The following is a 25830-nucleotide window of genomic DNA, read 5'->3' on the forward strand; positions in this document are numbered from 1 at the left end:
ATTCTTAATAATGCAAGTTTTATGGGAATTAATAATAATTTTTATTTTACTAAAGTAAAATTTCTTTGCAACTGTTTTGTTATATAAAATTCTACAAGCCGTCATTTTCTTCAAAACTATGAGCTCTATTTTGAACCCACAATCGTGCTGTTACTCAAAAGTATAATTTATGCATCTACAAACTTAATTAAGAAGTAATCAATTCTATGCGATAATACAGAATATGACTACAAAATGTATTTATAACCCTTATCCCATAGTAATATTAAAGTTCTTTATCATAAACTTATGCAAATTTCACCGCTAATTCAATTAAGTATCAATATTGCATATCTAAGTATTTTGATTATTTTGTAGCTAAACGATAAATAAACTTCTTTTATATAAAAAAAACAATTTGGACTCTAGCAAAAATGTGAAACTCGTATATTTGTGTAAAGTTGACTTGCAATTCACAAGTGATTTGGTACTATGTAACAAAATCGCGGTGCAGAAAAAAATTAAAGTGGCTGCATTTTCTAAAAATTTTTTCAGTTTTTATTATTTCTAACAGTTATTTCAAAGTAAACATTTAAGCTATTTTAAAATGTGGAAACATTTAAATGTACATTAAGGAGGCGCTTACAGCTAATTTTTCAAAAAAAAAAAATATGGATTGTAACAGATTTTTATTAAATAGGTTAAGATTTAAATATTGCTTTTGTCCAGTAAACCATTTCACTTATTATAACCGAAATTTGTACGGCTATAGAAAAAAATATTAAGTTCTATAAAAATAAAACTGGAAAAGAGCATTGTCGACCAAAGGGAAGCAAAGCAAATCTGGCATAATGCATGAAAACTGATGGTGATGGGATAGTTTTGTATTTTATTTTGATCTATAATTATAAATTGTTGATTACAAAAATTTAGTTAAATGCACTAAATTTGAACTGCAATAAGATTCGTAAAGAAAATGGCAAGTGTACGGAAATGTATGCGAAAGGAAGCATTCTGTAGTACAACTTAGGTTACTTTCGCATACGGAAATTTTCGATATTCGATTTACATAGTGTCGAAATTTTAGATGTGGAAGTCGTTTATACGTATGCAAATCGTACTACATGGTACGCCATCAGTTCTAGACTTGAGTTGTTAAATCGAAACAGGTTATTTTACAAATCACAGAACAGAGTCTACATCTACATTAGGGGCCGGAATTATTTGCATTATTTTATCATACTTTTCTATTATCTTGCGGATCTTATTGTGGGTAATCTACTGAATATTTTCAAATAATATAGATAGAAAACGTAAGAGGGAGAAAGCTATTCGTAAATAATACTGTGATAAAAAGAAATAAAAACACATTTTTTTTTTAAACTATTTTTTATATATTTTTTTAATAATTTTATTTCGAAAGTTTCTTTTATATATGTATGCGAAACAACACAATAATAATAATATGCTTTATACAATAATAATAATAATTAATATATTTAATAATATTTTGTAACAAAAAAAAAAATATATAGAAATAAGAATCAAAAAATTAAATTGAAAAATTAAAAAAAAAATTGTATATTTTTAATAAAGCAATTATTTAAGCGCGATGATCAAAAGTTAAAAAAAAAACAAAACATTTTTTGCTTCAACCTACCAAAATATATTTTTTTTTTTTTCTGAAATTTTTTGAACCAACCTAATTTTAAGTATTTAATTGCATGTTAGTTAGTGTTTTTGTGTTTTCATAGAAACGATATTGAATTTATTTGTTTCTGTTGTTTAGTAACGATTACAACCTTCGCGGAAAAGATTCTCGTTTTTACCGTTTAAGTGTATATCGTAAAAATATGAATGTCGCGAGAGTGTTTTTAATAAATGGTTTGTGTTTTTGCTAATAATATTTTTCTTATTTAGAAAATTTATTCGATCAATCAAATTTTATCGTATTTATATTTGTTGTAAATGTACTAAAAAAAAAAATAATAATAATAATGCTAACAAGATCGTTTTTTAAACAGCCATTAAATAAATTAAAATTATTTTCTTTTTTGTTGCTAGCTTTATTATTATAACGTATAGTAAGTGTTAAACATGCGCAAATAATAATATTGTGATCGTAAAACGAAAAAAATTCCTTGGGTTTTGAAAATCTCGACGATAGAATTGAAGAACATATAGTTTTAGAATGATGTTTGTGTCTGTGTGTATGTTATGTAATATTATATGACGTATGTGTACATAAATATTAACTAAACAATTAATTTTATAAAAAAAAAAAATTAACCGAAATAATTTAAAGTTTCCTTTTCTTTTTTTTTTGTAGAAAAAAAAAAATTAAAAGAATATAAAATTTATGAAATTATTTAAAAATTTTGATAAAATAAATTCAAAGAAATCGAAATATTATAATTTATGTATGCATTTTTAGAAATATTTTTAAATCAAAATTTAACGCGCATGATTTTTGCAGAATGGGCGACCGCCTTTATTGAAGAAACTTTGTCCTTCCAAGTTCTTTTTGCACATCTAAAATTGAAAGAAAACGAAGGAAATAATATTAAAATTGATTCTATAAAATTCCGGTTAGTTTTCGCAAATTATAATTATTGTTCAACTTACTGTGCAATTGAAACATTGGCTATGATAATTATGATTTAAGGCTTCAACCCATCTATCACCAGCTTCAACTGGGAAACCGCATGCAAAACATTTTGTTGTAAATAATTCATTCCAATCGGCTTCACAGTAGGGTTCACCATCTTCTAGGAAGAATGGTGTATTACCAAATAATTTACCGCAATAGGCACAAGTGAAACATTCCGGATGGAAATGTTTACCAATTGCATTTAAGCAATCACCCTATTTACAATAATTAAAAATAAAATGTAAAATTTAATATAGAAATTTATATAAAGTAATAAAATAATTACCTTAATCTTTCCATTACACTTGCTGCAAGTTGGTGCTAAATATTTTTCAAAACAGAATTCGCAATATAAATCACCTTTTTCTTCAACAAATCCAATATCTTGAAGTGGACGGCGACAGCTTCCATTAACGCACATAAAGTGATCTGGGCACCAGATACGTCCCAAAGCAGTAATAAATGGTCCTCTGTTCGTTAAAAAAAAAGAAAAAATATTATTAAACAAATATTCTTATTTGTGATATTTTATATATTATGGTCAAAAATAATGGTGGACGCACAAAAAATTTAAATCTTCAAAATGTGTTAACAGGGATATTTAGGAACATTATAATTTCACTTACCTTTTGATTTCTTTGTTACAATCACAGCAAATAATTGGTTCCTTACCATCATATACCTTTAAACCTTTTGTGTCGATTTTGTTTTCATTACTTTCTATACTATCATTGCCACCATTCACATCAGATTTTTTACTTTTGTTGATTGCGGTGTTATCGTTATTACTTCCATTTAACTTGTTACCACTTGCACCATTCAAATCATTATCTGTTATTTTATTTGGTACGTTTTCAGGTGTTGCTATTGAATTAGATACTGAAGATGAAGGAGAACTTAGCATATTATTAACAAAATTTTCCGATTTCATACTAGATTTTAAATTTTTAAGAGAATTTTCATCATTATTTTTCTTACTACTATCTATATTTTTTTTGTTTTGTTGATGCTCATCTAATTGCTGTTGAAAAGAGCTAGCAACAGCAACAGCTTCATTAATAGCATTCATCAATTGATTATCTTTTTCGATATATGAACGTCTATCAAATGCTTGAGTACTTAAACGTCTTGAATCATTACGATTACACTTTTTATTTTCTCGATGAATTACAGCAGTAGCACTTTCAAGTGGTCTCAATATTTCTCTATTGTCATCATCATGTACTGTATCGGATTTGAGTGTATTTGGTTTCGATGTTGATGTTTCTTGTAACGCAGTATTTGTAATTTGATTACGAATATTATTTGGGGTTGGTTGGAATGATGAAGGCCCACTTTTAATATCATTATTAAATGTTTTTCTTGCTAAAAATGGTGATTTTGTTACTTTTTCGCCTAACACGCTTAAATCATCCTTTACTGTTGTTGCTTTAGACAGATCTTCCGATATTGAAATTTTATCGTTAGGTTTAGTTTGTTTATTGTATTGACCAGATTCAATTATATTCCTATTTTTAACGGGATTATTATTAATTGCATCAGAACTTCCTTTAGAATCGCAGATATCTAGAATATTTTTCATTGGATGTGAATTTAATAACTTTTTTGTATTTGAATTTTCATTATCAAACACATTGTCATTATTATTTTGTTTAGGAGATGATTTCGTTTTGATTAAAGTATTTCTGGGGGATGTTGATTCTAAATTTTTATTGTTGTTGTTTTGAGTTAATCGTGCTTCCAACATATTTGATATAATTTTTCCTGCTTCTGACATAAAATTATTTTTATCCTCAACTGAGATTTTATCTAATGAATCAGTAAGCATTTCAGTAGCTCCTATTGATGTTGAATAATTGCTCCCTTTCGGTGTATTTTCTCGTGTAATAACTGAATTGTTTAAATTTAAATCTTTATCAGGATTCATAATTGAAATTAATGATTTTTCTAGTGTCGATTCAATATTCTCTATAGAATTGCTATCATCTGACTGAGAAATTGTTTTTAATTCCTTATCTATAATCGAAGGTATAATTTCTGATGGTGGTGGCGTTGGTGGAGCTGGTAAAGTTGAAATGTCTTGAAGACCTTCAATCAAACTTTGTTCGAGAAATTCTGGTGGCGGAGGTGGCGGCAAAGGCGGAGAGTCACATGTATTAGTAACATCTTTAAAGAAAAACCGACAAAAATAAAAATCAACGCCATGCATATTATAGCAAAAACGAAAACACAAAATATATTATCGAAAGCAAACAGAAAATAAAATTAAAAAGTGCCACACAAAAAATCTTATTTAGTAATATTTGGCTTGTAAAATTGATTTCTTTTTCAATCGTCTTTCGAGAAGTTTAACTCTTTCGAAAAATTTGCACACAAAAAAAGCCTTACCTATTTTACTGATCCAGAGATAGGATATTAGTAATTAAAAAATAAAAAAAAAATCGATAAATAAAAATCTTAAATGGTCATTGGTTTAAGAAACAAAAAATTGCGTATTATATAGAAACAAAAAAGAACAACTCTGAACATTTCTTAAATTTCTTTCACCTGATGTGAGTTTGACAAGCACCACATTGTGGAATACGAGATCCTGGTCCAACAGCTTTGTTCAAAATACCCCGACCACGTTTTGGAGCAGATGTAGCACTAAATGATCCACCAGATTTTCCACCGACACCTGTATCAGCAGCAGATTTTGTATCAATATTTGTTGTTGAATTAATAGAGCTAGTAGTTTGATTAGAAGCAAAAGAAGCAGAGCTTGCAATAGCTGATTGCATTGATGTTGTATTAAATGTGCTATTTGCAGTAGCAGCAGCAGCAGTAGCAGTTTGCTTTGTCTTAAATAAGTCATCTTGAATAAGTTGCTCTGGAGTAGGTGGAAAAATAACTTGTCTAGTATCATGACTAGCAGATGATTGTTGCTTTGGTGTTGTAACACCAGATGAAGGAGTTGGTAGCGGATGTGGCAAAACCTGAATTGCACCAGGTGGTGGTGGTTTAAAACCAGCCGGACCTGTAGATGCAGTCGGTCTATACGTATTAGTGCTGCTAGTAAATTTTGAAATATTTTGTTCTTGGGTATCCCTACTTGTAGTAGTATTGGTTAGAGATGATGTGATTGTGTTAGAATTAGAAGCAATAGAAGAGGTACTTAAATTTGATGTTAGAGGTCCACCAACATAATGTTGAGGTGCTGTTGGTGTTAGGGTAGGAATATCACTCGTCATTAGTTTAGATTTTTGGCCAAATGTTAGTGAAGATGTTGTTAGTGATTGACTTCTTTTGGATATTGATGATGCAGCACATGCAGTAGATTTCGACTGTGTCGCGTCTGGGATTTGTTGGTTGAATTGGTCGTATCGGTGAACGAACCCTGGAGGCGCCCCAGCCAGTTTGTTATCAGAGGGTGAAGGAACGATATATGTTGGCATTTTAGGTTGATCGTGTGGAGGAAGAACTGGTTTAATTGGAAAAGCATTGGACGGGGTTGGAGATTTGGTCTCGGGAAATCTAGTCTCAGATCTAACCCCAAGATTAGCAGCTCGAGCGCTAATTGCTTGTGATTGCGAAGTAAGACTGGAAATTTCCTCTTCAAGACCAGATAGACGTCGTGCTTGATTTGCCACAAAACCGGTTTTGCCATATTGGTTCTTTTTTTCTCCTTGGCTTTGTGTACGTATTTCAACAGTTTTAGCAGATTGAGAGTGTTCATATTCTTCCACAACCTTCCTACGCCTTTCAATTTGCATATTACCAATTTGACTCTTAGTTTGTGTTTCCTGTTCAGACTTTTTCTCTTCTTGTAAATGGCTCTCTTTTTGTTTTGTTTGCACATGTAGGTCGCCAATTTGTCGTTCTTGTATAATTTCTGGTTTATCAATAAGAGAACGTGAACCTGAATCCATTCCCGTTTGATAATGTGATAATATTTGTTCTTGTTGTTGCTGAGCCATCTGTGTACCCAAATATGACTGACCGGTTGTTATTGAACCACCCATAGGGCTACGTGGTACCACATTCAAAGTATTTTCTTTAATACGTGGTGCATGAATTGCTATTGTTTTTAATGGGTTTGGTGGTGGACCAGGTGCTGGTGAATGTGTACGATCTGGGAATGGTGAAGCTGACCTCCGATCGTATGGTCTGGCTTCAACAGATGAACATTCTTCGAAAACTAGTTTCTCTGGTGTCTGGTAATATGGAATTATTGGCGCTGGTTTATTGGTAAACGAAGGCGTATATGCTCCAGACCTCACCGAGTGATCATCTGGAATATCATCCAATGATTGAAAAGTCATTGTTATTGGCCCAACTCGATTTTCAATAATAAGTGGCACATTAGGAGTTGTTGTACTACTAGTTGTAATATTAGTTGTTGAATTACCATTTATATTTACAGATCGACTGCTTGCTGCTTCACCTATTGCATTAGGTGTTTTTGTCGATGATGGTACATTAAGGTGATGATTACTTGAAGGCATAGAGGCGGGTGAAACACTGCGTAAAGTGCGATGCATTTGAGGTTGTTTTGGTTTGATATCTGGATTGGGAGAAGGTGAGCGGTCTGGCATTGGAACAAAAGCAAGTGGTACATTATGCTTTAAATCTTCTGGTTCAGGAGTTCTAACTGGACGTTGGGATGGTAAAACCGTCCAATTTCTTTGGTATTGCGGTATATTATCTGGTTTATGAAGCCCACTTAGAAGGGATCTTTTTGCATTTTTCGAATTTATTGGGGGAAGTGAAGCAACTTGCGCATCATGTTCTGAGACTTTTGTAGCGTCACTGACTGATTGCTTCTTTAGTTCTGTCATATTGGAACCATCTTGTGAGGATCTTCTCTCCGTAGGTATGCCAGTTTCTGTATTGGATTGGAGATGATGATGGGTTTCAGACTGATTAATGGATTGCTTACGAGTAGACTGTTCAGTCATGCTTTGTTGTAATAAAGTGTGTTGATATTTTTGTTCAAAATAAGAGGGAGGCTGTAATTCACACAATTCAGGAAATTCAAGTGAATTACGTGGTGTACCACATAAAAATTGGGATTCAAGGTTTGATTTAGTGAGTTTTGATTCTTTTTCATTCGAATCTGATTGATTTTGGAATGACTGTTTTTTTGAATCGTAATCACCTAGAGAGACAAACGCTGAAATTTTGCGATCCATACTTTCTTGACGTTTTTCGAAAACTTTTTGTTCTGTTTCAGCTTTTTGTTCTTCTAACGAGAGATGAATATACTCAGGCTTTGTTGGAGGCTGATCCAGGCCAAGCTTCAAAATATTGTCAGTTGAAAGAGGAGAGTAAGCTCGTTCTGGGGCCGTGATCAAGGCATCAGAAAGAGTTAGTTTTTCGCTGACTGTTGGCATATCTAAAAGTTGAGAACATACATCACTTTCAAAACGTTTATAGGGTTCATCTGGAGCTGTTATTAAAGCAGAAAGCATTGGAGATTTTGGTCTAAAATCTTCTTTTGTGTAGGGCGTCATATCAATAGGCGGCGGCATATAGGGTTTTGTCTCTTCTGGTAGAGGAATATATTCACCAGCAGCAGGTGCAAATTGAAATTTATATTCAGGTACGCTAGTTAATGTTTTTGATATTTTCGATCCTTTTGGTGGTTCTTCTTTTAAGATACTTTGTTGAATAGTTTCATTTTGTGATTGATTTTTTTTACAGCATATATTTCCTTTTGACATGGGGCAAGTTGTGCACGGAGCTTCTGCCGCTCGTTCGGAGCACGTACCTGAGCACACATTTTGACAGCTTTCTATACACGTTAATTTGCTTGTATCACCTGGAATTTTACTTGAAGATTTACACTCAACGGTACTGCAATAGTATTCGGCGGGTTGTGTTGAAGATGTAGTTTGCTCTGTCTCTGCAGTTAAATCAGCTGCTGATTGCTCCTCCTGAATGTCTGAGAGATATTCGTCGAGGCCAGGATGTAATTCTATAGGCTTATCTGGAGCAATTGTAAGCGCTTTCACCATTGGATTTATCCATTCTTTCGGCACTGGATTAGGAATATTTGATGGAGGAAGTATTAGCGGCGGGGGAAATATAACCTTTATTTCCGGTGTTGGAGGAAACAGTCTTTCAGTAGATTCTTCAATGGGTGTAATTATAATTCTTCTGCCTGTATCTTCAGAAGAACCCACTGAGGATACCTTCTGAGGGACAATTATTTCCTCAACAACGGATTGTCGACGTTCTTCTTCACCTGGTTTTGATTGTTCTTTCTCTTCTGTAACGTTCTTTTCAGTTGTTTGTTGAGCAGTTTCATTTACAGTCAAGGTTTCTTCTTTTTTGGATTTTTGTTCTAAAGTTTCTTCGCTATCTAGGAACTCAACACGCCTTGGTTTGTTCATTGGAGTCGGACTAGGTGTTACTTCCCTTACCATGTCAATTAATTTGTACATACTAAGAGTACTTTGCAAATTATCTGCACATTCTTGAACACTTCTTCTTCCGCTTTGAATGCTATGAATATCAGAAGACATAGAATAACAATGATCTTGCTCTTGTCGAACATTATGTTGATCTATTTCCATGTGATAATCATATTCAGATCCAGATTGATCATACATTTGTTGCATTTGATAGGCTTGCAGTTGCGCTTGATACATTCTATTATATTCTTCTGATGTTGTAGTTGTTGTTGTAGATGTCGATGTATAGCTATCTGAACCACTTTCAACTTCAACATGGTAATGTGAATTGAGTTGAGGAGCTGATCTAACTTGCCATTGTTGTTGCTCTTGCTGTTGCTGTTGTCGGCTTTCTTGTTGAGATAATTGTTGTTGTTCGTAATATTCTTGCGTCTTTTGTTGTGTTTGTACCGTTTTCTGTTGTTGTTCTTGTCGCTGGACTTGTCTATGTTCTTCTTTTACGATTTGTTGTCTTTGTATTTCTTCTTCTTGTTTTCTCATCACGTCTTCTTGATGTTCTTTTACAAGTACGTGTTGTGTTCCCGGTGGTGGTATGTATATCGGAGTTGCAGTTGGTGCCATATCCTGTGTTTCACTTTCTTTCGGTGGCCACGTGAAAGGACGTGTACTTACTGGAGGTTGATTTAAAGTTTCAACTTCTAAGTCTTCGAAGTGATCTGGATGTTTTACTTTCGGTTGAGGTTCTTCCTGGATCTGAATTTCATTTTGCGTTTGTCCCTCTTTTTTTTTATTTATTAATTCAATCAATTAAGGATTAGGGTAAATTTTGTAATTTTTTTTAATATTTATTAAATGAGTGCCGATTTTCAAGAATATGTTTTAAAAGGGATATTTTTTTATGGGATAATTTGGCAGTTGTGTTTTCGTTTTGTATTTGTATTGGTGTTAAGTTTAAGTTTAATTTTATAATAATTTCAAATTTTGTTTCATTGTTTGTACAATATTAATCACACATTTCAGCGTATCGTAAATAAAACAAAACAAATTCAAATAAACAAGATGGCAGATGATGATGAAATGTTTGAAATGTAAGAAGTTAATTCAAAATGGTCGCCAATTTTTTTTTTTTTTTTGTTTTTTGAACAACACATAATTTTATATATGTATACATGTATATATATACATTTTTATTTTTTGTATTGATGAAAACGATTAATGAATGTAGAAAGCAGACGATTATAGAATTTAATGTGAAAAAAAAAAAATTTAATTAAAAAAAAAAGAAAATAAAAAAAATTAAATTAGTACCGTTATTGTTAATAAAAGCCTTCTTTCTTTACTTTGCAATTCAATTTAATATGAACATACACGTAAATACTTTATATATATACATATAAATTTAGATAAATACATACACAATGAAAACACACACATATATACAATAAAATAAAAATTGTTTTCAATTGAAAAAAAAACGACTACATTTTTAATCTAATATCAAAACAACGTGGTATTCGAAATATATTGGAAGAATCAATATCAAGCATCATCAGTTAGCAGGCATCTATCTATATTTAAAGACAAGTTTTTTGGAATTTACAAATTTACAATTTTAAAGGTTGAAAGCATAATTATAAATTTAGCGATTTTGTACAATAAAAGCAGAAATATTAAGAATTCATAAATATAAAAATAAATTTCCTAGAACTTATACTATAAGTATTTCGTTGTACTTTCAAATCTGTATAACAGTGTCATATGGAAGTATATGAACCAAGTATGAGAGTTATATTGTAATAATATCGTATATAAGCGTGTATGTGTTTAATAATAAATCAATATTCTTTTGGAATAAATTAACACGTCCTTAAAAAGAGAAAAATTTAGTAAAAAAAGAAAGAAAAAAATCGCAGCAGGATCTCATGAATTAGATGAACTATTTATTTTTAGTAATAAATTTCTTCCATTTCATTACACGTTTCATGAGCATATACATATAATTTATATGTACAATAACATGCAACATTTTCCATTATAATATTTATATTATACTGATTACTTTCTATAGTAAATGAATAGAAGAGATTGTATAAGAATTTTTTCATATTAATTTTCCAATACCATATAAGATATTATTTATCATAGCTATACGAAGAAATTGTCATTGTGATAATTTATTATTTTCACATGAACAAGTAAATTACAACAAATTTTGCATAATTTTTTTTTCATAAGTAATTTTATCTATATTATTTTTCTTATATTCTATTTTAAAAAATAAATCTGTTTTAACAATAGTGTTTACTTACTCAATTTTTTTTTAAAAAATTCAAATTTCAATTCTTTTTAAAAGGTTGTTATCGTAAACTACACAAGAAATACAGAGAAAAAAAAACACAAGCGTTTAAATTTTATAGAAGATGAGAGTGTAGTAAGTTGTTAAAGAACTTGTTAAAATAAAATCTTGTGTATAGAAGATATTGAAGAAATTTATAATGGAACAAATGCGATAAAGGCAAAATAAGGATTGAATAATAAGTAGAAAAAAAAATTTAATTTAATAAATTTTTCAATACTGTAGATCAATTACAATGTTAATGGTATTCTCAAATTTTTAATTTAAACTAAATAGATTTTTAATAGAGCATTCAATTTAATCTGAAATAATATCGCATGTTTAAGAGAAAGAAACTTTAGTATTGTAAAAATATTATTAATTACAAGGAAAGGTTTTTATTATTGTCAATTTTTCGTATCAATTATTTCTTCGTGAACAATCTGGTATTCATTCACAAAAATACTTAAAAAATATCCTTACAATATTCTTACATACGTAATATACCACAATAGTCTCTTTGAATACAAAAAATCCAGCAACATTAAAACGTATATTAAGAATCGCAATTGAAGATATGAGTGAATGAAGGTGTCAACTACAGTTTTTGAATTTTCGAATAAATTAACCTTATTTCAAGGCGAAATAATTTAAAAGTGTTACATAACATCTTTTAAAAACAAGCTGTATCTTAAACTGAGTCGTTTTTTTTTTGAAAAACGGGGTTTTGTATATGAACAATAAATATAAAAAACTTTAACTTATGCAATTACTTAATTTTCATAAAAATTGTAGATGACTCATTCTTATTCAATAGTGTCTTCAATTCATATTTTGACTAACTAATTAACTGAGCAAATATTGAGAAATATTTTATAAATTCTCCGATAATGATATTGAGCAAATTTTTTTTCAAAAATAAATCTAAAGGACATTCAATTCCTTTCACAGAAATTACAATTTAGCATAAAAAACTTCTACAAAACTTTTATAATATTTAAAAAGTTTTAGTTCTGATTCAAAGAAAAAAGAACGTAAAGGCTTTTTATAAATAACTAAAATGAGATCATAGTGAAATTTTTATTGTAAAAAAAAAAAAAAATTCATTTTGATTTTTCCTTACTTTTCTAAAATTTTTAAAAAATTTCAAAACAGAAATATTTTATTTCATTTTTATTATTCTTTTCGTTTCTTTGCATTATGAGTTGCTTACATACTGCCTGTACATACTTATATATTTCTAGTTTATCCTTCTGTTATCCTGTAATATTTTCTTCTTTGTCATGAAATTTTTTCTGATATCATTTTTCTTTTTTGTCTAAATTTTTTATTTACCTCGAATATATTTCATTATTCTTTCATGTTTTATAAATGGATAATTTCCTTCCTGGCAAATATACATACAACATACGTACGTATAACGTATATAGCCAAAAGTGATTTTTCCTCAATTCAATTTATGCGAAGATTACATTTGCATAATACAAACAGAATATTTTGCATGAATTTCGTTTCAAAAAAAAAAAAATTACAAAAACAAAAAAATTAAATTCAATTTTTAAAAAAGTCACATAAAAAATTAATAAGTTAAAAAAGGTAGAAAGATAAAAATCAAAAAATATAAGTGAATTGAAGGCATCCTAAATGTATGCAATTTTTTTTTATTCTTTGAATTTTATTATAAAAAATTTTCTAATCTTTAGAAGAACATGAATTGTAAGAATTTTGTGTCAAGTTTTATTCTTAAAATATTAAATTATTAAAATATTTTTTTATTATTAAAATTTAAATATTAAAATATTAAAATGTCGTATAGCTATATATGCCGTAAATATTTTTGAATATTTGTAAAAAAATTTGCAAAATAATTTGATCACTATGAACTGAATGAACAAATGTTTCATGTTAATTCAGAAGGCTAGGACTACTTAATTCAGAAGACGTTTTGAAGCTTTAGTTCATACAGAAGTATATTCGAAAATATTAGGGCTTACCTTTTAAGTATTCAATAGTAAACTTGTATTTTTACAATTCCATTATTTATGATATTATAATTTTGTGTGAATCTTAAAACCAAAATAATTTTAAGGTAAGAAAAGTGATAAGGTAATAATTTATTAATGAGAACAGCCAAAAAAAACACTAAGTTATAAAATTCTAAATAAAATAGAATTATTTTTTCTAATTCAGAAAATCTGCTTGTAAATTATTTCAACAAAATATCCATCGTGTAAAGGGAATAAAAAGAATAGCGAAAATATTTATGTTAAGAGTTGCAATTAAAGTACTGAAAAGCAAATTGAAGACTTAAAGTTAAAAGAAAAATAAAGAATATTTTAAAAATCGAAAACAAAATGTTGGAATGCAGATACTATGTTTAAAAAATACTCAACATATAAATAATACGAGTGGCATATATACGCAATAATACATGAAAATACAGTGCTGAGCGAGAGCTATATTAAAAAATTATTAGACTATTCTTAAAATCACAATATAAGACATTAAAAGAATAAATGTTAAATAAATGTATGAGAGAGTGGGCATTTTTTTCAGAAAAATTTAGGAGTTTTTGATTGGATTCGAATTTTAAATGGATGAATAATGTGTTATTCCTTCAATTTATTGAATTGAAATTTGGATATTAATTACTTTTGTTCTAAGAAATTTTTTGAAATTTTTATAAATAATAACAAAATTAAATAATTTTTAACAATTATAATGAAGGAAAGAAAACATTTTAAAATCTATTCTGGCATAAAGCTTTAAAAAGCTTTCTCACTTTTATCCACTGGATGTGAATTAGATGTAACTATTGTAGAGCATGGAAAAGTGTTCACAAGAGTAGAAAAACTAAAGACTTAATTTCTACTTGAATTAAAATCCGTTTGCGAAACAAGGTCCTTTACCAAATATCCTTTATTTTGCTCCCAAATATTGCATACTTATATGAAAAGAATTCGTCCTTAGTTTCTATTTTAAACTAAAAATTTAATAAAGTTCAGTAGGTATAGACAAAAATGAGTCAACTAAAATAGACCAATATTTATATAGAGTTCATATTACAAAGGTATATAAAATTAATCCTAAAGGATGAAAAAATAGGGACGCTTAGAAAAGAATTGCGGATAAAATTTAAACACGAAAAAAAAAATCAAAAAAAAAAAAGCAAGAAAATATGACAATCTACTGATGTTTATATACATACGTTTGTGTGTATATAAACATCACAAAGATTTTTCTTTTCAGTAAAAATATAAAAAAAAATGAGTTAAAAGAGAAAAATTGCAATAATTTTATCCAATTTTCAATATATTTTCCGGCATAATCATATAAACAATTTTTCGAAGAGAAAAAAATATTTTATACGTATAATAAAATTCCACTTCTATTGAAATAAATTTATGTAGAAAAAAAATAATATTGTTAAACCCCGCGATCATGTAACCAAAGAACTATTGTAAGAAAACGTAGAATATTGACAATAACACCAGCCTTCTGTCATGTTAGTCGAATCATTCTAAAATATTTCATTCGCTTATTAATTCATCCAAAGTATTGTTATTATAAAATCAAAAGGATTCTCTCTTTTTGATTGAAAACTATAAATTTTATTAAAGAATTTTATATAAGGACATTTCGAATTTCATAAACTAAATAATTTGAGTTGTGAGTTAAATACTTTCAATTTTAGGCTCACATCTTAGATAAAGATACGACTATTACTTTGAAAAGTATACGACGTTATTACATAACAATAAAATGAGAACATCTATTAAAATATTAATGTCCTTTTTACGCTATTATGTTTTTTATTTGCATAATATAGAGCTGTACGCACAAATTTGAATAAAATACGTGATTTTTTTTTTACATATTAATAAAAATAATGGAAAGAAAAAAAAATCCTTAAAACATTGAATTTCATTTTTAAGTGCGATCATATTGTTCATTTAATGTATACTATAACCTTGACGTTCTTTATAATGGATATGAACCTAAGTAAACGTGTATTGTATTGTTAAAACTAAAACATTTATTTCCAAGATAAGTGATCTGATGTCAGTTAGTAACAAGAAATTACTATACAATGTAGATAGGTACTTGTTTTTATAACTATATTTTGATTTTGTAAAGAATTACGAGTATGTTAACAAAATCCAATACAAATTCTATTACTATACACTCAACTGAGATGAAATCTAAATTTTTTTTTTCTGCATAATCCTTCTACTTCAGATATACATATAATATGTGTGTATATAAGTGTCATGCGAGGTAGTGAAGTATTCAAATTTACATGAACGCCAAAAATTTATATTAAAAACAAAAAAGAAAATTATGTTAACAATTGAACATTGAATAAAAAAAAAAAAAATACAAAAATAAAAGAAGGAAATAAAATGTTTTGCTTTTGTAATTTTTTCATCCTTTTTTTTTTAAAGGAAAAAAAATGGCAGAGAAATATAAAAATCCATTAAATTTATTGAATCATTTTTCAAGCGTTTTTGTTCCTTTAATTTCTTTAATGTACACATTCACTATTTATACTATACAATATCAAATATGTACACATATATGTACATGTTATGTACATATGTTTGTGTACCTTTAAAATATATTATAAAAATATTAAAAATTATTTCTTGTACATCTCATCATACATTCTTTATGCAAGCCAACTAAAAGACAAAATATATGCAAAAAGAAAAGGAGTGAAAATAATATTCTCATATAATATAGCTTTTTAACCCTTTCCCAAAAAAAAAAGTAAAAAAAAAATAAGAAGAAAGAAAAATGAAAATAAAAAAAATAAAAAGCAAACAACATAAATTTTAATAATATTCATCCTTTTAGCACGAAGATGTCGCTGCTATCATAAAATATAAAGACCCCGCTATATTCACTTAACATAAGCATATGCATGTATATATTATATATAGGCTTATTCAGAAAATATATATAAGAATGTAAGAATACGTGCATTTAAGCGTAGAAAACAAAAATATTACACATGTCACATGAACGACCTACATCCTTCATCCTTAATCATACATACACATTTACTATTATAATATTATTTTCAGAGCATATAGCTAGCGTATGTAAGAACATCAATATATACATAATAATATGAACCTAACTAGAGGAAATACTGCCAGGTTTTTAGTCTTTCTACTTTACTTTTCATGTACTGTAAAGCAAAACAACAACAAAAAAAAACAAAGAAAAAAATAAAAATTTTCTTTACTTATTTTTTTTTTGTTCCCTTTTTTTTTTTCTTAATAATTTTACCGTTTTATTCCTTCTATTTTTCCGACATAAACAAAATAACAAAAGAAAAAAAGAAAAGGGAAAACGTTTTTCCGCAATTTTCTTTCATTTTTAATTTTTTTTTGTTTTTATTGTTTTTATTTTGTAATTTCTTATTTTTTGTTCCTCTCATTATTTTTTTTTTGTATCTCTCATAATATTTTCTTTTAACATTACGCAGAATGGTTTTTTGTGTCAAGAATTTTTATTTTATGTAAATACGTGTATGTATGTATGTATGTATATGAGAAAGAGAATGGCAATAAGCTTCTTTCGAACAACTTATCATGTTGATAAGTTTATCTATTGCATATTTTATTTTATATCTGGTCTTTATGTACACTTTAATGTATTTAAGTGTAAAGAAATGAAAGTACCATAATATCTACATATGCATGTATGGGAATTTTAATTGTACAATATTAATTGAACAAAACAATTTAGAAATTACGTTCAAATATACGGAAATTAAGAATTAAAATGATTTTACATATTGTGCTTAAAAATTGTTACCATGCAAAGTAAACATGTGCCATGAGCGCCGGAAAACGGGACAGTAATTATTATGCGCAATATGCAATGTTTACTGCAATATGCACTTTTTGGAAAGTAAAAATGAGAAATTATTCTTTAAAAATTCGAACTACTTTTAGAATGACTTAAAATCAATGTAGCACTTAAAATCAATAAAAAATCAAAAATGGCGAAATTTTTTTGATTTTTTTTCATTTCATTGGGGCCTTTGAAATCTTGATATAGAAATGGTTTTTGTTCTATAACTTGTGTGCCATAAAAAATTTTGGGACATTTTGTAACTTAAATAAAACATTAAGCAGGTGGGCAAAATTCTGTTAAATAGAATTTTAAAATTTCGTACAAAATAATTCGGTTAAAGAAAACTAAAAAATAAAAAAAGGGAAAATTTGATTTTTCCTAAAGTATGAAATATACTTAGAGAAAAATTACTTGGATAAGTAGAAATTTCATGAAAATTCGTTAAAATCCCTGAAACCCAGAAACTCAGAAACCCTTGAAATCTGGCACCTAGTTCGGAACAAAAATTTTACCAACATTTGATCCTGTAACCAATGGTATATGTTGTTATATACTTTCGTGACACCCTGTGCATATAATATGTAAAGGATTTCCATATTCTTAAAAAATTAAAGAGATTGGAAAAATTTACTACATATTTAAAAAAAAAATTGACGGTCACCAAATTTTTTTCATCTACATATATTTTGTTTGTTAAACTACCAAAAAATTTTGCAGGATATCGCTATGAATTTTTGTCCTTTATTCGATAATTGCATTTACTATACGATAATTACGCAGGTTATTTAAGCCTTATAGCTCTACTTAGAGATCACATATGTATGTATGTATGACTTTTTAATAATTTCATATCTTATGAAACGAATGTCATTTTTATGTTTCGTTCCTCATATTTTTTTATTATTAAAAATTCTATTATCCTACTTTCTATTTTCCTCAAATTTTTGCAGTTTTTTTGAATACTTTTATTTATTAATTTTTTTTTCTCTGAAATTTCCTCCTTATCATTGCTTCTAATCTTGTAAGTTAGTATGGAAAAGAGATGAAATTTTCAAGATAAAATACTTCTTTTTTCTTTATAATAAATGAAATATTTTTATTCTTGCTTTTAGAGGAGGAAAAAATACAATGTGGCACTTAAAATAGGCAAAACAATTTAGAAGCTAAAGAACAATATTAAAGAAATACAAAATTGAATGGATAAAACCATAAAAAATAATTTATCATTAAATTAGGAATGGTCGTGACTTATAAGACGCGTAGGCGAATTAAAATATGACAAAAATTTAAATATGATTTTATTAAGGGGTTTTATGCTTCCATCAGGATTTTTTTTTAAGTATAGTAGCTAATATTTTTATTTATATACCTTTTTTTTCCCGTTCTCATGACATTGTTCATAACGCTTAATGGTAATATTTTTACCGAAAATTTAAGGGTATACGTAATATGTATGTACCAGTAATTTGTACATATATTCTTGTAATTTTCAAGATTTTATTACATATTTTAATTTTTATTGTAATTATGTATGTATGTGTATACGCACAACACACATATATATATATGAATATAATAGATTATTACAAAAAATTTGTAGACACGCTTTATGCATTCCAGTTTCAGTTTAAGTGCTGCTGATTTTTCATAACATAAATTTTCAAAGGATTTAAGAATAAAAAAGCAAAAAAAAATAACAATAACGAGCAGCAAAAAACAACATAATTTTCATTTTTTTGTTTTTTCTTCTCATTCTTCCCATTTATAACGTGAAAGCCATTTTGTTCAATTTTCATTTTATCCATAATACAGCTAGAGCTACTTTACATCATATAAGTGCATAAATGCTTACAAAAGTATATATACATATGTACATATACGTATCTGATATTACATATACAACCACATAAAATAGGTCAAGGCCAAGAGTGTACACATTTTCTAACCAGCTATAATATTATTGTATTCACATATTGTAAAAAAAAGAAAAAACATAATTCTAGAAATATAGAAAAATCTGTTATAAGGAGGATAACGAGTGAAAAGAACCTTGTATAATAAATTTTTTATATTTTCTGTTTGAATAAAATTACCTTTACAGAAAAAGTAATTTCAATATAGATTATAAAATATTATAGAAAAGTGTAATGAAAAATGAAATGAATTTTAATGGAATAAAATCAAATTTAAAGAAGAACTATATAAAATGAAAATGTAAAGAAAAAGAAAAAGATGAATATAGAAAAATAAAGTAAAGAATTCTAGGTGACTTTACCGATCGATCATTTTAAATTGTTCTGCATGCTTATTGAGTTTAATATTTCATCAGAAATTAGAAAGTGTATAAGAAACGATTTAATTTTTGAATTGATATGTTGCTATTTATAACAGTTTTCAAATTGGATAAGGATTGGACAAAATTATTTTGAAAGAATTAGAATAATCTCTCAGTGCAGGTTGGTTGAATTAATTTTAAATTTTTAAGCTTATCCTTTTGATTTAATAAATTTATTAATCCGTTCATTTGAAAATCATCCATTCATTGTAGTAAATTTTAAAAGTTTTACAAAAATCCTATACATATACGTTTGGAATTGCCTAAAATAAATATTTCCTATCAAATTGTTTTTAAATTTGATTCGTAAAATTAATTGTATTTGAAGTAGTATCTCTCTTATTGCAATATTATAAGAGGGAGGCAGAGGGATCACATATTTGAACTACTCATTAAACTGGAGGATGCTATACAAAATTTAGAGTGTGTAAATAAGAGTGCGTTAAGCCATTTGGGACCGTTGTCATGCCACTGGATCTCCATGTTCCCACCTTCAAGTGAGCCAGCCCGAATTCAAGACATATAATCAACACAATTTGTATTACTGGGAATTCATCGTTTACAAAGTAATCACCCAAATCGGAAAAATTTTTTTGGAATGATATATGAAAAATTTTAAAATTCTTTGTGTTATAATCAATAAAACCGTTCAAAATTCTTTATCAACAAATATCATATTATCTAATCTGTTTTATGCACCCAAAGTATACCAAATGAAAAAGTCAATTTATTAAAAAAGAAAAAGCGTTGAGTTGAATAGAGTTGTAAACTTAGAAAAATTTTATTATAGAAATGGAAGAAATTTATTCAAATACGATATTTATATTAAATTACTATATTATTTATAGTTTTTCCATTTTATTTTTTTTTTTTTGTAAATGATATGGAAAGTGCACGTATATAATACGCTTATTTATATTATAGATTTAAAAAAAGAAAAACCAGAAATATTATAACAAAGATTTTTTAAATAAAAAAATCTGAAACTAGGTTATATTTTTCTTTTCTCTATTTATCATCATAGAATTAGTAGTAATAATATTAATGTAAGGATTAAATTCAAAGAGAAAATCACAAGATTTTTTTGTATAGTAATACAATAAAAAAAATAATAATATAAAAAATTCTAATTAAAATTTTAAATTAATCCTCAAGGACAATATTATATTCAGCAGTGTTTTCCTCTGATTACTACTTATATTTACTTCATTAAATTAAAAATAATTGAAAATATTGTGGAAAAATTAATTTTGTATATTATTCAATTTTGCAAATTGCATTCGATTTCAGAAAGAAAACTTTTGTTTCATTTCGAAAAAATTAATAGTGACAGTCCAGTGGGGAGAATAAATTTTTCGACAATTTAATAGTAAATTCATATTTTTGGCAATGAAGTTTTCTTATTTTAATTTTGCATCGTAATATAATAATTAACTAATTTGAATGGGCCATTTTACAATTTGCAAGAATTGAAAATATTAAAATAATAATTAAAATGATACTTGGAAGAATATTTCTTCATTTTTTTCGTTCCCAAAACTATTGGGCCAAAAATAACCAACAAATAAGGCAATTTTTAATTTATAAATGCATTTACATGAAAAATTTTAAAGGAAATGATATTTAGAAGAAATTTTAAGGAAATTAAATAAAAATTTTAAATGTAACATTGTAACGGTGACTAATTAAGATTTTACTATAATTTAAGTAATTTCCAAAATTAATAAATGTAAAAATCTTCAATATGTCAACAAAAACTTCAAAAATTTTTAATTTTACTTAAGAATTAGCAATTTTTGCTGTAGAAAGGCTTAAAAGTTCCGAATCAATAATATTTTATTATATTTAATAACCAATAAATTAAAATTTAATTCTAAACTAATATTTTTTGTATATAATCTAAAAAAATCACTATTTTCACTAAATTGAAATTAGTTCTTTATTATATTTTAGTATAGATATTAAAATAATATTATAAAAAATAAATACACACAAAAACACTGTTTTTTATTTGTAATTTTAATTTTAAAATAATTATGTGATTTAAATTAAATATTTTTATAAATTAATAAATTAAATAAAAATCTTGCCACAAAATATTAAAATGTGGCGCTTTTAATATGGTTACTGTGTTGACGCAAAATAGAAAAAAAAATACAATACTTTTATAATATTTTACAGAAAAAAAAAGAAGAACGAAATAATAAAAATCTACAACAAAAATTAAATTAAATCACTCAAAAGTTAAAAAGAGACAACAAAAAAAAATTTAATTTATATTTGAATAAAATTTGTAAAATATCATAATATTATTGAGTAATTCAAAAAAAAAAAAACATTAATTGAAATTAATAAAAATAAAAATAGTTAAAAAAAAAACATTTAACATATATGAGTTTTTTTTTTTTAATTTTAAGTAATAAAAAAAAAATATTTACCTTGGCTAAAGTACTAAATCAAATCCAATTTATAAGCGATCATCGCTTTCAACATCTTATATACATATAGCTAAACATTTCGTATTGGAATAGAAATCGTACTATCATATAATCGAAAATTTTCGTAATTACAATACAATATGGCGACATTCATCTCGAATTTATTTTCCCTAACAAATTTTATTTTCTATATTATCTATAAGAAATTCGATAATCTTTATAATATATACGATAATAATTAAGAAACATTACGATAATTATTATCATACGGCAACATTTTTTTATAATAATAATTATTACATATAATTTCTATTAATTATTGTGAATAATATTGTGAATAAATTTTGTTGATTTTAATATTAATTAAATAGGCCCATTATTTTAAAACACAATACACGTCTATAGTATTATTGCATTACTTATATATTAAAAAATAAGTCACATATCTACAATAATTATTAATTTATCACGGAAAATTTCACATTTTTAATTTTCTTTTCCAAAAATTTAGTACTTTGGCCCACAAAAATATTTAAGAACCTATAAAAAGAAGGTGATTCTTTTGATTTAATTAAAATATTTCATTATTTTTAAAGAATATGGGTTGTAAATAAACTCGTTTATGATTTCACTCACATTTATTTATAATATTTAATATGATTATATAATATTATTTACAAAAAAAATTAAACAATAAAAATTTTATGTCATAATTGTCATAATGAAAAATATTAACATATTTGCTTTTCTTTATATTGCAACAAAAATATAATATTAAAAATTTATAAATTTCTCAAAAATAATATATAATCAAAAAGCAATAATATGTTGTAAAACAAAATGTAATATTATTAAAAAATATGTTTTGTATAAAAAGAAAAGGTGTGATTTTTAAAAATTTAATTAAATATAAAATAAATATATAAATATTTTTTGATTATATAAAAATTTTATTAAAAAATATAATTTTATAAAAAACTTTTAATTAAATTTAATAACACAGTAAAATTTCTTTAATTCCAACTGTTAATAACATGGCTGTAGTTATAAAATTTAGTTTCATAATTAAAATGTTGCATTCATTTATGAATTTAATAATATAACGGCAACACTTATTTTTTAAACTCAACTATATCTCTCATTTTACTATGATGGAAACTGAGTTCAAATTATAATGATTTTACTGTGTTATTCAACAAAAAAAAAATTAATATAAATTTATAATAATTATTTTTATTTTTTTTTATTTTGCGTCAAGTAACCATTATGCTATAAAGACTGTAATAACAATAACAATTGTATATATTATATATATATTTAAAAAACAAATTGATGTATGTAATTTTTGAAATGAGTAGCAGCTATTTGTGTGCATTTATTTAATTATTACTTCTTATATAAATTTAATTTTAATTTAATTCCGGGAAATATAAAAATTTCATGATTTTTTTATTATTTTGTGTGTTGATGTGTGTATACATTATATAGGAACTATTGACGGATTCACTTCAAAAAAAAAAAGTATATTTTGTTTGTATATAAATTTGAAATGATTAAAATCATATTTTAATGCCATATTCAAATTCAATATTGTTGTGAATTTTTTAATAGTAATCTAGATTTTATTAAAAGAGGAAAAAAAATAAAATAAAAATATTTATGTTTAATTATATTATATTAATTATTATGTTATTTAATATACTTTTGAAATTTTATTGCATTAATTAATTTAGAATTAATTTTAATTTTCTTCAATTTTATTTTATAGGTTTTTATATATGTGTTGTGTTGTAATTAATTATAATATAATATATTCAAATATGTTATAATAATTATATTATTTTATGGAATTTTATTTGCCATTTATTTTGGTATTCCTATTGCTTATGCTTGGAAAACTATAAGTAATATTGAATATTGAATTATTATTATTATAATTATGATAAATAATATTGATATTTTTTAAATACAAATTTATTTATATTATTGTATTTTCAATTTTAAGCCTCCCAAAACCCTAATGTCTTACAATTTGAAAAGAAGGAATTTCAAAGATTATAATTCGATCCCTAAGTAAAATATAATATTGTACAGAACTGCTTGAAATTACAGAATATTTTTAAGTAATAATTGCAAAGAAACGGCAATTTTTTTTGAAGATTTTGCCAAACATCCAATCCGTAACTGTATTACATACATATCTGAGTCGTGAAATTTGAAAATATTAAAAATTCTTTAATATAAAATTGTTTTGGTTGTAAAGTTTTATGCCCATTATATTATATGAGTTTATGCCCTCCTACAGCTAAATTTAATAGAGTTTAAATAGACCACTAGTGTTGAATACAATTCATCCGCCATATATTATATTTCCTTATACATTAAAATAATTTTCCTGTCATAACAGCAATTTTGAATGTAAATTTATATGCATATAATTTAATTTTTACTTTACAAAATTATTTACTGCTTCGAAATTGAATGCTATTTTAATAATTATAGTAAAAACTACAATTCATATAAGGTGGGCACATAACCCTTATTTTACTGGGATGAAATTGTTATTAAAAAATTTTTTTATTGTAAAATTAATATTTTTTGTATCAATTGGAAAAATTGATAAAAAAAACCCCATTTTTTATTTTTTTTATATTCATTGTTTAATTATTTCTAATTAGTTTGAAAAAATTGTTTCGCTTTTGTTTTAAATTGCATAAAATATTCATAAATTATTAATTTGAAATCATTGATTTCCTGTAAAATTTTCAATTCGATATTAAATTCAATATGCTTTAGTACAATTATTTTTGTATTTTTAAATAACAATAGGCGAAAAAAATAAATGTGAAAAAAAAAAAAATTCGATATTGTTCAAAAAATTATTAAAAATATTTTTTTTTTTTTATTTCACAATAAATTTAATTCATTAAAATAATTTATAAGCACGCCTATAACAATATAATGCAAAATAAAGTAACCATATGGTGAATACAAAAACAATAAATAAAAATAAATAAAAAATATAGCTGGCAACTTTTTATTTATTTATTTATTTAATAAATTTTTATGACTTTTGGTTCTTTTACCTATTCATTGCATATTTGACCATATACATACACGTTGTTGTGGTAATAAATAATGTATATACATAATATGAAATTTGTGTATACAGGGCCATTATACAATCTACCTACATATGTACATATACTAGTGAATATTCACTTAATTAAAAAAATTTTTGAACTTTAATAATTTTATATGTAAATATTTGGATTATTTTTGTATAATAATTTAATTTAGTACTTTATCTACATATACATATGTACTAAAATGATTACATCTGTTCGATTTGAAGAGTTTCGTACTTTCATCTTGAACATTAAAACGCAAACTACTGTATTATACCTAATTTATTCTGAGCCTTTGACGTAGTCTTAATGCAAGGTAATTATTTAAAAAAAAATATTTGGTGAATGTATTTTGTGATTATATCATATGAGAGAATTCTTATACTTCAATAAAACATTTATAATAGTTATGGAATGAATATTCAATAAATTAGGTAATTAATTCATAAATATTATTAAATATAATATTTTGAAAGACGACGTAAATTTCTAAATAGATTTATTTTATAAATACAGTTGTGGTGACTGCATTAATCGCATAACTTATGACGTTCATATCATTGTCACACCGTGAGTAAAAGGGTGAGAAAATTCAAAACTAATTGTAATTTCTGAATGATTGTCTATATATTTAAAATAATTTTAATGATCTAAATAAATTTTAATTTTCATTACAATTTATTAGAAAAATATGGTCGAAAT

General features: G+C 25.9%; 1 protein-coding gene across 11 annotated transcripts in view; it reads right to left on the reverse strand.

The window, feature by feature from the left end:
- Nucleotides 1–2309: 2309 nt before the first annotated feature.
- Nucleotides 2310–25830, reverse strand: part of LOC129611120 (PDZ and LIM domain protein Zasp-like) — a 61006-nt gene continuing 37485 nt past the window's right edge. For 9 of the 11 annotated variants that reach the window (XM_055524075.1, XM_055524076.1, XM_055524074.1 and 6 more), the window contains 5 exons: nucleotides 7767–9803; nucleotides 5177–6899; nucleotides 2916–3099; nucleotides 2605–2844; nucleotides 2310–2511 (listed from right to left, as the gene is read on the reverse strand). In XM_055524075.1, coding sequence (XP_055380050.1) covers nucleotides 2434–2511; nucleotides 2605–2844; nucleotides 2916–3099; nucleotides 5177–6899; nucleotides 7767–9803 — 4262 coding nt within the window. In that variant the 3' untranslated portion in view covers nucleotides 2310–2433. The remainder of the gene's footprint in view (nucleotides 2512–2604; nucleotides 2845–2915; nucleotides 3100–5176; nucleotides 6900–7766; nucleotides 9804–25830) is intronic. The other 2 variants (XM_055524078.1, XM_055524084.1) reach the window with 2 other exon arrangements.

The sequence above is a fragment of the Condylostylus longicornis genome, unplaced genomic scaffold, assembly GCF_029603195.1.
Source record: "Condylostylus longicornis isolate FDR11 unplaced genomic scaffold, ASM2960319v2 ptg000048l, whole genome shotgun sequence".
Taxonomy (NCBI): domain Eukaryota; kingdom Metazoa; phylum Arthropoda; class Insecta; order Diptera; family Dolichopodidae; genus Condylostylus; species Condylostylus longicornis.